Source organism: Ammospiza nelsoni, chromosome 3 (genome assembly GCF_027579445.1).
Source record: "Ammospiza nelsoni isolate bAmmNel1 chromosome 3, bAmmNel1.pri, whole genome shotgun sequence".
Lineage (NCBI taxonomy): Eukaryota > Metazoa > Chordata > Aves > Passeriformes > Passerellidae > Ammospiza > Ammospiza nelsoni.
In genome coordinates, this window is record NC_080635.1 from 31,155,946 (window position 1) to 31,170,681 (window position 14,736).

Consider the following 14,736-nt stretch of genomic DNA (forward strand, 5'->3'; position numbering starts at 1 on the left):
AACATAGCTTTGCTAAAAAAGTTCAGCATGGTAATTTGCCTGTAATGTGTCACAAAGATTGTTGTGCCTGGCATAAAAAGTGGCCTTTGTGCTCAGTGTACACTGGTGAATATTTTAGTTGTCACCTGAAAGTTTTTCACTGCTCATCCAGAAAGGCATTTCAAGCAGAGTAAATTCCACGTAAGTTCTATTGTCAGTCTACATCCTGATTTTCTCCTAAAAAGCTGCTAGAGAAGAAATAACTTTTTATTTTCCTTCAGAAGTATCAAAGTAAGAGAAATCCACATTTAGCATTCATGCAAAGTCACTTTGGGAAAGATGCTGCTGACTTTAATTCACTCATTATTTGATTTATAATAATTCGAAACCATATTATTTTTAAACCTATTTAACGAGATTCAGTTGATTTGGAAGAGATCAATTATATATTTTTGAAAGGAACAAATATGTCCTGTTAGACTTTTGCTTTAAAACCAAGCCAGCTATGTTTTAATTATGGTATTGTTAGTTGAAATTACAGTCACCAGTGTGCTTCTGATATTCAAACTCTTGATCATAGCTTTGAAAGCATGGATCAAGGAAATAGCAATGAGTCACCATGATAAAAAGGATTCTATCAAAAAGCATAATTAGCTACATTTTGATAGACTTTTTGAATGAAAACAAATTTATGAATGTTTTTTATTTTTCCTCTTTTTATAATTTAGAAGACTTGGTTTAAATATAAATGTTAAATCAATTCAGGACCTGTTGATTAGTAGCAGTTACCAAAAAGAGGACTGTAATCAGTAAACTTTTTTTAAGAAAATGCTCTTCATTCAGTGTCTTTGGAGACCTTTTGGCTGAAGAAAAGCAGAATGGGGATAGTCAGATGAAGGAGAGATATTGAAGTTGAGTGGTTGTGTTTTGGGGTGTGGGATGTTTTTTTAAGATGGTTATGATGCCACAGACAACTCTTCCTTTTTTTACTAAGTCAACTCTGAATTTTTAAATTTGCAAATAGACAGTATACGTATGTGCTAAAAGACTTTTGTTGAAAGTGTTTTCATTTAGCTTCTTAAAGTTACTTTTGACAGCATATTATTTCTGATAATATTAATGAGTTACATTCAGCATCTAGAGAATTTGTTATGAATCTGCTTGGCCACTAGACCTAATTCCACTTTTAACACTGGGATTTCAAAAGCTGAAAAGAAAGGCCTGAACTAGGATGTTTCTCTCTGTACTTGATGTTGGGAGGCTTACTTTGAGTACTGTGTCCAGTTCTGGGCCAAATATGTCTTATAACAGGGGGATAATGCCCATATAAAGAAAAGTAAAGAAGATACATTTGCCAGATATGGTTTTTGGTAATACTTGAGCTAAATGCCATCCCTGATGCTTTAGGTCTTCTTCTCTGTAAGACAAGTATGGAAATCAAAGGCTATTCAATATCACTTAGTGCCCTTTCTGAAGGGAGTGCATGTTTTTTAGAATTATTGTCTTTCTTTTTTTTCTGCCTTTTTAGCAATTTGTTTAACAGTTTATTGCATTTTTTCCTTCTTCCTCTGATGAACCAGGACTAGGAATTCCCATTTCCTTACTTTTCAAAAATATATTTCTGATGTATTTTCCAAAATCAAAATAAAATACAGTTAAGAAGGCAGCATAATCCTTTTAATCACCTAATTATTTTTTCTGTCCTCTCCTAAACTGTCTTTTTGAAACAGATATTTGCATCATTTATTAAGAAGGCAATGCCATGTGGCAAATCAGTTAAAAGTAATTGGATCAATATAGTAGATTAGTGTTCATAAGTTGGTTATTACAAGCTTGTGAGTCTGTTGCTGGCCTCAGGATAATAAGAATGGAGACACCGTAGTTTGAGATGGCAAAAACAGTAAAGACTTTGTTGAGTGTTTCAGGTACATTCCATAAGAAACAGTTACATTTAGAAAGGATTAAGTGGAGAAAATAAAGGGCTGGAAAAATTTAAAAGTTGGTTTGATGTTTAACTTTACATCTCAAAAACTTCTTCTTATGTAGGTTGCTACTTTGGGATTGTGATGATCGGAGCTACAGCTACTACATTGAGGTTTCAACAAATCAGCAGCAGTGGACCATGGTGGTGGATCGCACAAAAATTTCCTGCAAGTGAGTTTAGTTTTTTGACACTCATTGGCACAAATTAAGAACTGGAAGCTGGGATTTTTGCTGGGATTTTTGTTCACTACTTACGTATGTTACTGTGAAAAGAATGATTTATATCATTGCGTAACCTGTGGATTAATGCAAGACTTTCAGAATCAATTTCTTAAGATTGGTTCTGGGTCTTCAGACAATCAGTTGGATTCTTCATGCATAAAAAGTCTGCCTACTATACCCTTGGTTTTGTGATCACTGCAAGTTAAACTGTGTTTTTCTGGAGGTCACATGTTTATGGTGACCCTGGATGTCAAGCCACCCTGCCTTGAGAAATGTGGTAGGAGAGGGAAGAGAGCATACTTGATAAAGGATTTTGCTACTCACATGTCTTTCTCCCTTACCAAAACTCATTAATGTATTGTATCACATCTGAGGAGAGTGAGGGTAAGGACCAAATCATAATAGACCACATGGTTGCCAAAGCTTGATCTTGTCTCTGTTCAAAAGTAGAGTGCTTGACTTATGCACTGAACACTACTTTTGAAAAGCACCCTTCCAGAGAAAAAGACTGCTCCTTAGGCAGAGATAAAGAAGAGAGAAAAACTTTCATTTTCATTTGAATATTTAAATTAGAAAAAATCAATCAGGCACGAATACTTTCCAACTGTATACTCTCCATTGGCCTTACTGCAGTTTCTGCTGATAAAATCCATTCCTCAAGTATGGATGAGTAATTTGGTGCCGAGAGCTTTCTTAAACCATGTGATGATGATTCAAATTCCTAGCAAAGAATTATCTAGATATTGGTCATAAGACTGAAAAGACAGTCTGCAAATTCATATATTACATATCCAGAAGCCAGGTATGCTCAGCATTCAGTGAATGTTGATGGGGTATGATTCCCTGATTAAACCCCTGGGAAGCTCAGAATTATAAAAATCTTACATCTTTCATTTTCCCTGAGTCAGTTTTCCATGAGATGTGTTTTCTTTCTTTGGACAAAATTCAAGTCATCAGCTTATATGGGGCCAGCCCCCACCCATCTTCTACTTGTGCCAACCAAAACAAAGTGATTTTATAAATTCAGAGACACTCTGCATTCTCAGTTTGTCACATCAAGCAAGAGAGTTATTCAGTCCTTTGTAGCAGCACTGCTAACACATTTTTCTAAAGTTTGTATTTCATCCCTTAACAAACAGTGTGACTCAAATGCTTTACAACACACTCTGGATGTGTTGGTGAAGGAGAACTTGACATGTCCTTTCAGTGCCTGTAAAGGGCAGGGTATTGATGAGCAGAAACCTGGGTTCTGCCTGCAGGTCTGGAGAACGATTAAATCTTCACTTGTTCTCAAAGACATCTCAGCATAATAAAACTCGTCTTTTTGTCTGCCTCCAGCAGTGAGAGCACTAAAAAGCTGAAACCACAAAAGGAAGAGAAAGAGATATCAGGAATCTGTGCACTTTTTCCTTTTACATTTTGATATTGAAAGCCGTTTAGCAGTCCAAAGGAGCACTTGCTTAAGTATGCACAGTGTAGGTGAAATTGCTGATAGACTGCCCAGTTCAAATATCTTTTCACCCTGTTCAAACCACGCTTTTTTGCTTTTTTTGTTATTTCCAAAGCCTTAGCCTTGAGCAAATAAAGCTACATCCCTGAAGTAAAGATAGCTGCCTTCTTTGGGTATACTTCAAAATCTTGATTCAAAACATAGATACTCTGGAAATTCTCAAAGCTGTGGCTGCATGAACAATTTTCATGTGGATTAAAGAATTGCATTCTGCCTAACTTCTTGCTCTGACAGATGTGCAGTCAGCTGGCATTATGCCAGTCTTTATTCTTGAAGTCTACAGACAAGGAGTGTCCTAGCATTGTCTGTACCTGCTTTAAACAGATAAAAAGACCTGGTCATGAAGCTACCAGAGTTCACTGGCCATCAAATTTCAGGTGATTTCTTTGCATCTGATAGCATTTTTTACATTCAATTTATATCTCTTGCCTTTATGATCAGAAATATAGATTTGGGTTTTTTCAGTCAAAGAAAACTAAATATGTTTCATTTTATTTTCAGGTATGATTTGCAGAAATGCTGAAGTTACTTCAGCTCAAAAAAATACTTGAATTGTAACAGCAGATTGATAACCAAGTATATGTATTATATAAATATATGCAGTAATATCCATAGTATCAATATTTTTTCTCTAGTAAATATGTTAAATATATAAAATGATATATAAGTGCCAATTGCACAAATGTTAGAATTGGTCTGTAAAGAAAAGAGTGTTGTCATTTCATACAGTGTGTAATTACATACAGTACTGGCACACTAATTTTCTTTACTGAAAAATACTGAAACACACAGTATGATCTAAAAAAGCCATACTCCTAGTGTTTAAAAATAGTGGAATGTATAATAGAAGAGACATCATCATTCAGTGACTCATGTGCTGAATGAAGGCCCTCACTTAAAATTTTTGGGTAAACTTTCAATGTGGTGGTAGAGATTTCTTAATGAAAAGGGAAAAACTGAACCAGTCACTGCCTATGACTGGTGAAGAACTATTTTTTGGGTTAGTTTCTGTAATTAAAAAAAAAATCTCAAATTGAAAATCTGGGGATGCTTGCCACGAAAACAAACAACTTGTTTTCACTTCAGATAATTTTAACAATGACAACAAATAGAAAAGATAGATTTGGATCTTAACCAAAATTAACAGATACTGGTAAAGTGGAGGTGGTACAGTTTTCTGGTTTACTGTCATAGTGTAACAGTGAAGATACTCCTGCTGGATGCAAAGGATTTCTTTTTTATCTGTCTGTCCTTCCTCTTAGCATTATATTGATAGTTTTAGTCTATCTCTGAATGCCTTCTGTGGCTGATTTACAGGCTCCCCAAGGAAAAGGAATGATCAAACTGAAGCACTGTGCTTGGGTTTGACTCACCATCAAGTTTAGGCAGACAGTTATAACGCCTACATTTGGCAATTTTTATTAACCAGACTAGAGCATACAGGGATAGAAACACCAGTACCCTCATCTCTTTGTTCCCTGGATGGTTTTGAATGCTGTGCTCCTCTCTCACTTGGGTGAAACAAAACAAATCTTTTGCTAATTTGTGGTCCAATTTTGCAGCTATTTTTTTATCTCAGCCAAATCCTGGGTTTTTTGATGAATATTTGACATCCCAGCCTGAAATCCACTAATCCTCTGTTGGTATAAAAATTGTCTTCACTTAGACTTGTGTCTTTGTCTTTGTTTAAGGAAAATAAGAAGTAGGTATGTCCTTCCATGGGATTGTGGTTGCCCACTTGACTTCAATATACATACTGGAGATGGAATGCAATATATGTGATTGATAAGGTCTTGAAATCCTGAAGTTACCCTTTCTGGCATTAGTAACTCACTTGCTTTCCAATGTAGAAAATCAAAGTGGATGTAGTGAAAACATGGGAGAATTTCACAGGGGCCCACATTTGAAAAGACAGAATACTTCAATGAGAACATTTGCATTACTAGTAATATTTCCTATTAGTTTTCCTGTCTTCTAAGATGTGTGGTTAAGAGGTCTTTTTATGGATAAGACTTTTGGCCTTCACTGTTTGCTGCCTGGTTTTATGGCTGCCTGTTCTTGCAGTGGAGTTAGACTTTTATGGAAGTCATTAGCTTGCTCTCTTGCAAGTGTTCTGTGAGGTCTCCAAATAATTTTTGCTCAGTTGCTAGCACAAAGGGGAGGATGAACTGTCTGCTGAACACAGACCTTGACAGACACCTTTGATAATCGGGAAGTGGAAGAAAAAACTATGAGAAAAAAATTAAATTATGTTTAAAGAGCATGCATTGGTTTTGGCAGACTACTGAAGCATGAACTTCCCCTTTAAACTCTCAGTGTGCTCCTTGAGGTTGTTTTAATGGCATTTTTAATGTAGTGTTTTGTGTAAATTAATAATTCAGCGCTCAAAGGCGGGAAGTGACAGGCTACTCCTAACCTTTTCTTCTCCCAGTTTTAAAAGGCTGAAGAAAAAACTGGATGTCTGTTATCTTCACAGGGGAAGCTTGTGTACCTTCCCTAAGTGAGAGCCAATTTATGCATACTGGTTGTGTAATTGACAATTTTCACATGCTCTGTGGAGGCTATTTTTTTTTCTTTTCCACAATAAGCTGTTTTTCTCTACACAGTATGACAGTAATGAAAAACAGTCATGTTCCCTTCTATTTTTAAAAACATTTATGATAAGTGGACTTGAGCGTGTTAGTGTTGAACAACAGAGACTTGCACTTGTTAGGAGAATTTGCTGACAGAGTCTGAAAGTCAAATGAAAAACAAAAGATGCCAAAGGCCAGTAAGAGAACCAGACCTCAGAGTTAATGACACTTCTGATAAAATAAACCCTGCAAAGACAAATACTAAGCAGGCTATCACGGTGCTCATCAACTCAGTATCAGTCTTCAAAGTTCTCTGCTTTGTAGTTATTATGAAATGGATCTAATCCCTTGGCAGCAAGCATAGTATGTTCTGTCTAATACTGTGATGGAATTTGAGAGACAATGAATATTGGTTTTAGATGGACAGTTCTAAAGCAGTTTGTATCAACTGTCTGTATGGCTAGTTGAGATTTTCTCATGGCAGGCATTACTTGATTTCCAGGAGGTTTGTAACATACTGCATTATACATATATTTTTAGTTCTTTGTTATTCAGAATGTTCTGCTGTTATAAAGGTGTAAAAGCTTACAAACTTTATTTTATGTTTCCATTGCTTATTGAGTTTTTATTGTATAATAGCTATTTCAATTCTCAGTTCAGTTCCCCTCAAATTTTTTCTCTGTAGTTCATGTATAAATCTAATCAATAGTTTCACATGAAACAACCTTTGGAGTGTGGATGCAAAATTTATTATCAAAATTTACTAACTGTCTTCTGATTTTTTTTCAGAATAATTTTCAACTTTTGAGATTTTTGCTCTTGTCTAGTGTTTCATATTTCTTCCTCATGACATATGTGCATTTCAAGTTTTCATTCACTACTGTATTTTATTTTATGATAATTCACAGGTAAGGAACACCTAGAGTGATCTAGATCATGCGCTTAACAGTCCTAAACCACTTTCCTGATGTACAGAAAAGTGTTTTCTATGTTATCTGAGGACTTCTAGTGAGAAAATACTTCTGTTCTTAGCAATAATAGTAGCAAACTCAAGTTGGGATTGTTTTCCTGAGTATACTTTTGTGAAACCAGGTTAATATCTATCATGATATGATTATTAGTTCTGCTATGGAGATAATATTTGATGTGTATGAATATCTTTCCTGCACAGGGCAAATTATGTACTTATATTTGTAGTTTCTAATATTTAACCAAAAACACAGCAGTTTTTATTCCTGTCCTCTTCTAGTTCCTTCACTTCACTATATGATCCCATTTCTAGAATTCCCTTGCATCAGTTTTCATTCATCATTATTCTCCTTAACTACTTCCACAGAACTGTTTTCTTGCATAATAAAATGGCTGGAAATTTTCTCAGCTCTCTCTCCCACTGCCTGTATGCCTGCATCACATTTCTTCTGTTGTTTCCCGTCAGTTTTGCATGCATCTATTGTCCTGTCATACCTAGAATGAGAAAATATTTTTCCTGATTCCTGTGTAGTCCTTAATTCTGTCTCATGCCTGAGTTCCCAAGTGGCTGGGTGGAACAGGATAAAAGGACTTGTTCTTGGCCCTCTGATGTCAAGCAGATTTTTTTGACCATACTTTGTCATATTTGACATGAAGTTAATTTCACAGCAAACCTCTTCTTGTACCACTTCTTCTGCCAATGGAGTATATTTCAACTGTGATTCATCCTCTTTATTTCACATGAAGCAAGTTTTACAGCAGCTCTCTGAAATCCAGATGCCTGCTCCAGGATTGCCGAATTCACTGTGGCCACATTCAAACAATACAAAATGAAATATGTTCACACAAGATGTCTGGGAAATTGCTACACTGTGAAGCTCAATTTCAAGTCTCACTTCACAAAAATAAACTAAGAGTTCTCATTAGTCTGTTCATTATCCCGGTAATAATGCCTACTGGAACAAGTCAGACAGATATAAAGGGTCATTTTGTGTAATTATTGAGCTTTTAAGCCCTGCACGATAGAGGCATTGAAGTACATATTTTTCCCTGTGTTTATATGCTTACATTTTCGAATTATTCTAATAAGGCAAAAGAAGAAAGGCTCCAGCTTCACAATGCTGTCTTATTAAGCACAAAGAATTAAGATTTCACAGAGAGAAACCAGAGTTTCCATTTCAGAGCATTAGGAGCCTCTCAGCAGTGTAGAATTTCTGCATCTAACATTTCCTTTGCTAGTTTTATTTTAGATTATTCTAGCTTGATTGAAGAAGCATCTGCCTTCTTTAAAGTTACATTTCTTAACAGCAGTTCAGGATCACAAGGTTTTCAAATTGTTCATTTGTCTTTTCTATTTTTCTGCTTCTACCTTCAGTTCCTTGTGTTTGCTTTTCAGCCACAAATATACATGGATCTTTTGAACAAGCCTTCAACAGAGTAACAAGGAGCTGCACACTGCAGTGTCCTATTCTGCCTTAAATGTTTTTCCATGTTCTTGTTCACTACAGCTCTGCATGTACCATATTCATTAAAGTTTTGCCTTGTGACTGCCATGGTCTCGGCTCCTCTTCACGCACAGTGCTGTGAGGAGAGTTGTGAAAACACCACAATAAATCTGACATCAATTTGGATGTTAGCTCAGTTCTGCCTCAGAGAAAATAAGCAATACCAAATAATACCCACAATATCACTACCTGTTTCTTTTTAGGTATTGAGTTTTTCCCCCATGCCAGCAAAGACATGAATGTCTCTTTGGAGACCAGCAAAAATGGGTGAATTCAGAATAGATGTATGTATTGCTATTGCCATCTAGAAAAAATACTTTTAAGAAGAAAAGGCAATTCAGTATGTGTAAAATATTTGTAGTATAGTCTTCTATTCAAAGTAAAAATTCAAAACGGTCATTTACTTTCAAGAATTATTATTATTCTTCTCTTGTGCCAGTACATTGGCTTACTTTCACAGTCTTAAATTCTCTCTCTTGAAGATGTCTGTGTGTGCATGCATATACCCACATGCATGTAGGCATGCATGCACCCTCTCAACGCTTGTATGAATAAGTATTACTACAAAAAAGTTATCCAAATTGTACATGTCTCTTGTGAAACTGGCCCAATTATCTGCCTGAGATAAGAAAGGAATGCCTAATACCTGAACTGTTGTTTTGTGGCTATGTTTGTTTACTTTGAAATTCATTGTTGCTTAAGATAATAAATTAATGAATAAGAGATTCCCAAATGACCTAGAATGTAAGGGTTTGGGGGTTTTTTTTGTCTGTAGGCCTTTCTTACAGGTAAAATAATTAAATAATATAGCAGCTGTTGAAATCTCCTTGTACTGTCAGGAGGCCAGTCAGGTGTTACCATGTCAAATCAAGAGGTTTGCCCTGATTTGGTTGTTGATATTCAGGATCTAATTTCATCAAAACTCTGAAAAGTACCCATTTGTTTGTGATGGCCTAAACAGTTATGATCTTTAGGGTTACAAATGTTTTGCATTGAGATTCATGCAGTATTAAGCCGTTGATTTATTCACAGTAATGTTTTTACCAAGACAGATTATAACCATGAAACACAAAGTGAAAGAATTACTATATCTTGAGGTTCATCTTTTGAGGTCTTGTGCACTGTGTGCCATGTGGTCTATTTTTTTAGAATAATGTTTTGTCAATTTGTTTCACATACTTAAAGAGATGATGCTTCTATTTGCTCTTTGTTTTTCTATTACACTGAATTCCCACAGTAAGAATTTTTTATTTCTCAATGACAGTACAGAATATCATCATACTACCTAATTTCATTTCATTATTTTTCTTCTATACCTGTAAACTAATTTTTCTTTCTTAATGGATTTCCTATATATCATGTACATATTTATTAAATCATTCTACCTTTTTCCTGATACTTCAGTTGCTATGCAAACAAGTTTTGCCTGACTTTGTTTTGTGCTCTTTCATCCTGAGTCATGATGACTTTCTTTTAAAAATTCTATTAATGAAATTTTACCCAGTTCTTTCTCTGTAAGTTTTGAAGGCAGAGAGTTCCCAACTAAATACTAAAATTCAGTTTACCAGACACTATTCTGAGGGATTTTCATTTCTTCTGTTCAAAAAGTAACAGAAAAAAAGTTGTATGTGTTACTTTTGTCTGTCTTGGCTCACTTCACTCTCATGTCTAAAATTACTGCAGTCCTGGATTCAGGTTCAGGGTTTTTGGTGGGTGAGTTTCAGTCTGAGGTCACAAGGCTTTCCTTTCTGACACTGAGGTTAATAGATAATTCAGTGTGGTAGTAGAAAGGGTAACAGTTTTCCTCCCTTCCATTACCAAACCTCACTAAGCTTGTATTGCTGTTAGGAGGAGGCACATGCTGATTTACTTTTTTCACTGTTTTATTCTTCTTAGAGGCTGTGGTTCAATTTACTGCATTCCTTGGAGGTTTGACATGTCAATTAGATGTTATCGACTGTAATAGAAGAGCGGTTGCTGTAAATGTGAAGTTTTTATGAGCGGGCCGTGAAATTACACCCAGGGGAATGTGAGAGACAAGTGCGATAAATAGCGTTAGTGTACACACTACAAGGAAACTGATTAATGGGGACCATGTTTCTGCCTCATATCTCTAAAAGAATTGCTTATATATTTGTTTTTAATCAACTTTTCCATTGGTATGAAAAGTTACATAATAAAAGCAGCCTACAATCTGTTGTAGATTTATGGGGACAAGAAGTCTTCAAAGTTGAAAGCATCCCATTAATTGTATTATTGGGTTTGCTGTTGCATTGGATGGCTTTTCATATCTTTGCTACCACATCAGGTGGTATTGCTCCTGTGTGAACATCAGGAGCAATAACTATTGGTAACAAGTAAGCACAAAAAACCCAATTCAGCCTCTGAGATTATGCAGACTTGTCATGTGCGTGTATGCTCTGATGTACACAGAATGAAGATGAACTCTCAAGTTACTCCGGTTCACAGCCTTTGTCTGCTGTCATCTGCTACTGCCAATCCCCAAGGATGTGTGTGTAGGTACTACATGCACAATTCTTACTACAATGTAGAAATTTGTCTTGTGGCATTCTGCCAGTTTCCAGCAAATTGCTAATAATTTAATTTTATGTAAGATTTTAAAATATAAGCTATATTTTGGGGAATAAAGAAAGATGACTTATTGAAACTGAAAAAAGGTGTAAGCAACCTAAATTATATGGGCTTATGCAGTACAGAAATGCCAGGAGTTGCCTACATTGGTATGTGGAAGTATTTGAAAATTGATTGCTTCGTTTAGATAGAAAGATAATTATTACATTCAGTTTCCAATTGTTCAATTTGATTATATATTTAACATTTTCTTCTTGTAATGCTTTTTCTAAAAAAGTAAAAATGTTAGCACTGAGGCTTTGAAAGCAGGTGTTACTTTATGGAGTCTTTTAAGTGACAAGTTTTATACAGATGTCAGAAAGCCAGTATAGACTTTATGAAATGTATTATATGTCAGAATTTTTTTTCTAGTAGGTCTGTTTTGTCAAGCCCACATTTGGTTTCTACAACAAATCCTATGCAATGCAACATTTATAGCAGTTTAGTAAAGTATTCTTATAGAGGACAGATATTTTGTTTGGGTTGGTGCAAGAGACCAAATAATAGAAATTATCCTACAAATAGCTACCCATTTAGTTCAGATGCTTTCAGATTTATGCAGTCCTTATGGGAAGTATATTTACAATAATAACTTTTGAGGGAAAGTTTCCCAAAAGATGTTCATGCATGTTTTTACTTGTCAGTATATAAAGCTGTACTGCAAGAGGTGACTTTCAGTATTTATTATTATCCTCACATTTATTCTAGACTCTTGTATTATTTATACAAACTATTTTTATTACCTCTGTTAGTACTTGAAGTCCTTTTTTGGCTGTTGGTTTTTTTTGGGGTTTTTTTTTGCCAAGATGCATGACTGGGTCAGTTTTGCCTCCATCTCTGAGAGGAACAGATAAAAGGTTGTTACTTCCAGCTTGGACCTTCCTTGCTTCCTTAGGAGCCCCATGTTTCATAGGCTACCTGTTGAGAAACATGGGTCATGGTCACAGCATGAGATGGAAACTCAGTTTTAGTTGAGGTAGACCAGTAGTAGAATTTATCTTATTTGGCTTCAATTCATAAACCAAAACATTGATGACCTTTGATTCCTAACAGTATTTTCTTTCTCATGCTTTGTCTTCCCCCCTCAATGGCTTGGGAGGCTGGGTGGGAAGGGGTTGGCTGAGTCAGCTCCTCAGTCTGACTTTTTTAAGGGTCTGTCCTTCTGAGTTCCTGTGTTGAAGTACAGCTGTAGCAGGAGAGGGAGTATTCCCTTCATTGTTTAGTGCTGTTATAGTGGAAAACAGGGGTTTTATAGGCAATTCATAAGGTAGCTGTAGACCTTTTTATAACAAAGAGTATCTGTATAACAATTATTTTTATAGCATTTATGTTGTGTGCTTCTGTGTTTATTTTATAGGTACTCCATAAGAAAGGTTAGTATGGTATTCATTAACATAGCAGGGGGTGTAACATACCATGCAGAACATACTGTGGCACTCCTCCAGTAAGCTTGCTTATCTGTGCACACAATTTTATCTGGCAGCATCACATGCTGGTTACAATCTGTCTTCTTTATATCAGTACAGTCATGAGACTAATATATAGAAAAAGGCCACAACTCTTCTTTCATTGTCCTGTTACTTGCTTTTACAAATTCCATTAAAAATACATAGCTACAGTTGAAAAAGTCAACATCAAAATAAGCTAAGAAGTGTTTCATCACATACTGTAGAATAAGGAATATGTAGACAAATATTAGAAAGTAAAATGGAGGAATGGAGGTTAAATTTGCTTCAAAGTCTGCTTTGCTTTTTTTTTTTTCTGAGAGTGAGGAACAGAAGTATGGAAGTTGTATGTCATCTTGGAAAGTGAGGAGACATGATATGCACATTGAAAATGTACATGCTCAGCCTAAAGCAAGCTTTGATAGGAATATGATATGGTTATTACAGCTTGATGAATGTTAGTTACATGTAGCAGCTTTTTCTTTTGTCTGACATCTTTGGCCTGAACTGGGTTTCAGCTCTCATCAGTGCTGCTCCGGTAAGCCCACAGTGTGTAGTATTGTGTAGTGCCACTGGCTCATTAGAAAACCTCAATAAAATATAAGCTTCCCCTTCTTTGTTAATTTGTTCTTTCTGGAAGAGAAAGAAATATTGGGGAAGAATCACTATTTATGTCCTATTATGTGTAATAAATCTTTAGAAAGATAGCAGCTTTTCTTAGAAATAACAAGGAAAGTATTCCAAATCCTGAAAAAAACCCATTATGTTCTTTAGGAGGTGAATTGCTATTTTGGAGCTACAGATAGTTTAATGAATAGCAAGGTATTAATTTGGTTTACCTGGAATTTCTTGCATTCTTGCAACAGCCTAATAAGGAAAAGGAGAAGAAGAAACCCGAAAGTGGGATGATTTCTAGTGATCTTTTTCCTTTCTCTGAATAGAGTGTGGTGAAGAGATTGTGAGATGCACAAAGCCATCATGTTTTCAGCTGTTGCTGTTGGAGAGGTGAAAATTCTTGGCCCAAGAGTCTGTTTATATGTTTAAACAGAGAAAGTGATTTTCATTGCAAGGAGCTCTAAGTGAGACAGGCAGAGTCAGAGAATAAGAGAGCAAAAGATAATTATCTAAATTATGTTCAGGCTATTATAGAAGACGAATATAGTTAAAATGTAATTAAATATGACAGGCTCACAGGATGCAGGCTTGGCTTTGGAATGCTAATCATCAATTACTGCATCTCCTTAGGGGAGTCAGGCAGAAAAAGAGTTAGAAGTCGTGTGGCTGAGGTGAGATGTGGAGTGTTAAACCCTGCAGGACTGTAACGAGGCTAATTTCTTTTTTAAAATGGAGCTGCTAGCCAAACAACTTTTAGTGCTGCATTTCAGCTTGAGGATCCTGGTATAAATCTGAGTAGGGTGCTAGTCCTGGGTTTCTCTTTGAGATGGAAACCTCAACTTAACGCAGTGATTATTTCTGTTGTGAAAGTGATGACCAGAACTGCTGCAGACTGAGCCAGCAAATCTAAAACAAATCAACCAGCAAGGCAGGTGTCAAAGCATAAAAAATATCAACACTGCCTGAATATTTAATAAAGCTAAACCCTGAAAACTACATTTGTTATAGGGTCACTAATAAGCTGTACAGAGGCACAAAAAGTCCAAAAGACAGCAGTGTCATTTTATGAGAGAAGTAAATTCTGATAGCTTCTTTATTACTGTGTCTCAGGTAAAGACAGTATAAGTATTGCCACCGGTTTGAAAAATTTGTTTGTTTGGCATATGGGGAGTAAAGGGGAAAAAATGCCATCCATTACACAGGACTATCTAATCCCAGGCTAAAAATGAAGTGCTTTTGATCTGCTTTAATGCTGCTGTTCCTGTTACAGAGTGACTTATGTGTGAATCAATATGAAAGCAATG

The 14,736-nt window shown here is 35.8% G+C and overlaps 1 protein-coding gene across 1 annotated transcript in view; it reads left to right on the forward strand.

Annotated features, from left to right (window-relative positions):
• Nucleotides 1-14,736, forward strand: part of BTBD9 (BTB domain containing 9) — a 113,901-nt gene that overhangs the window by 82,018 nt on the left and 17,147 nt on the right. The window contains exon 10 of the mRNA XM_059467585.1: nt 2,026-2,133. Coding sequence (XP_059323568.1) covers nt 2,026-2,133 — 108 coding nt within the window. The remainder of the gene's footprint in view (nt 1-2,025; nt 2,134-14,736) is intronic.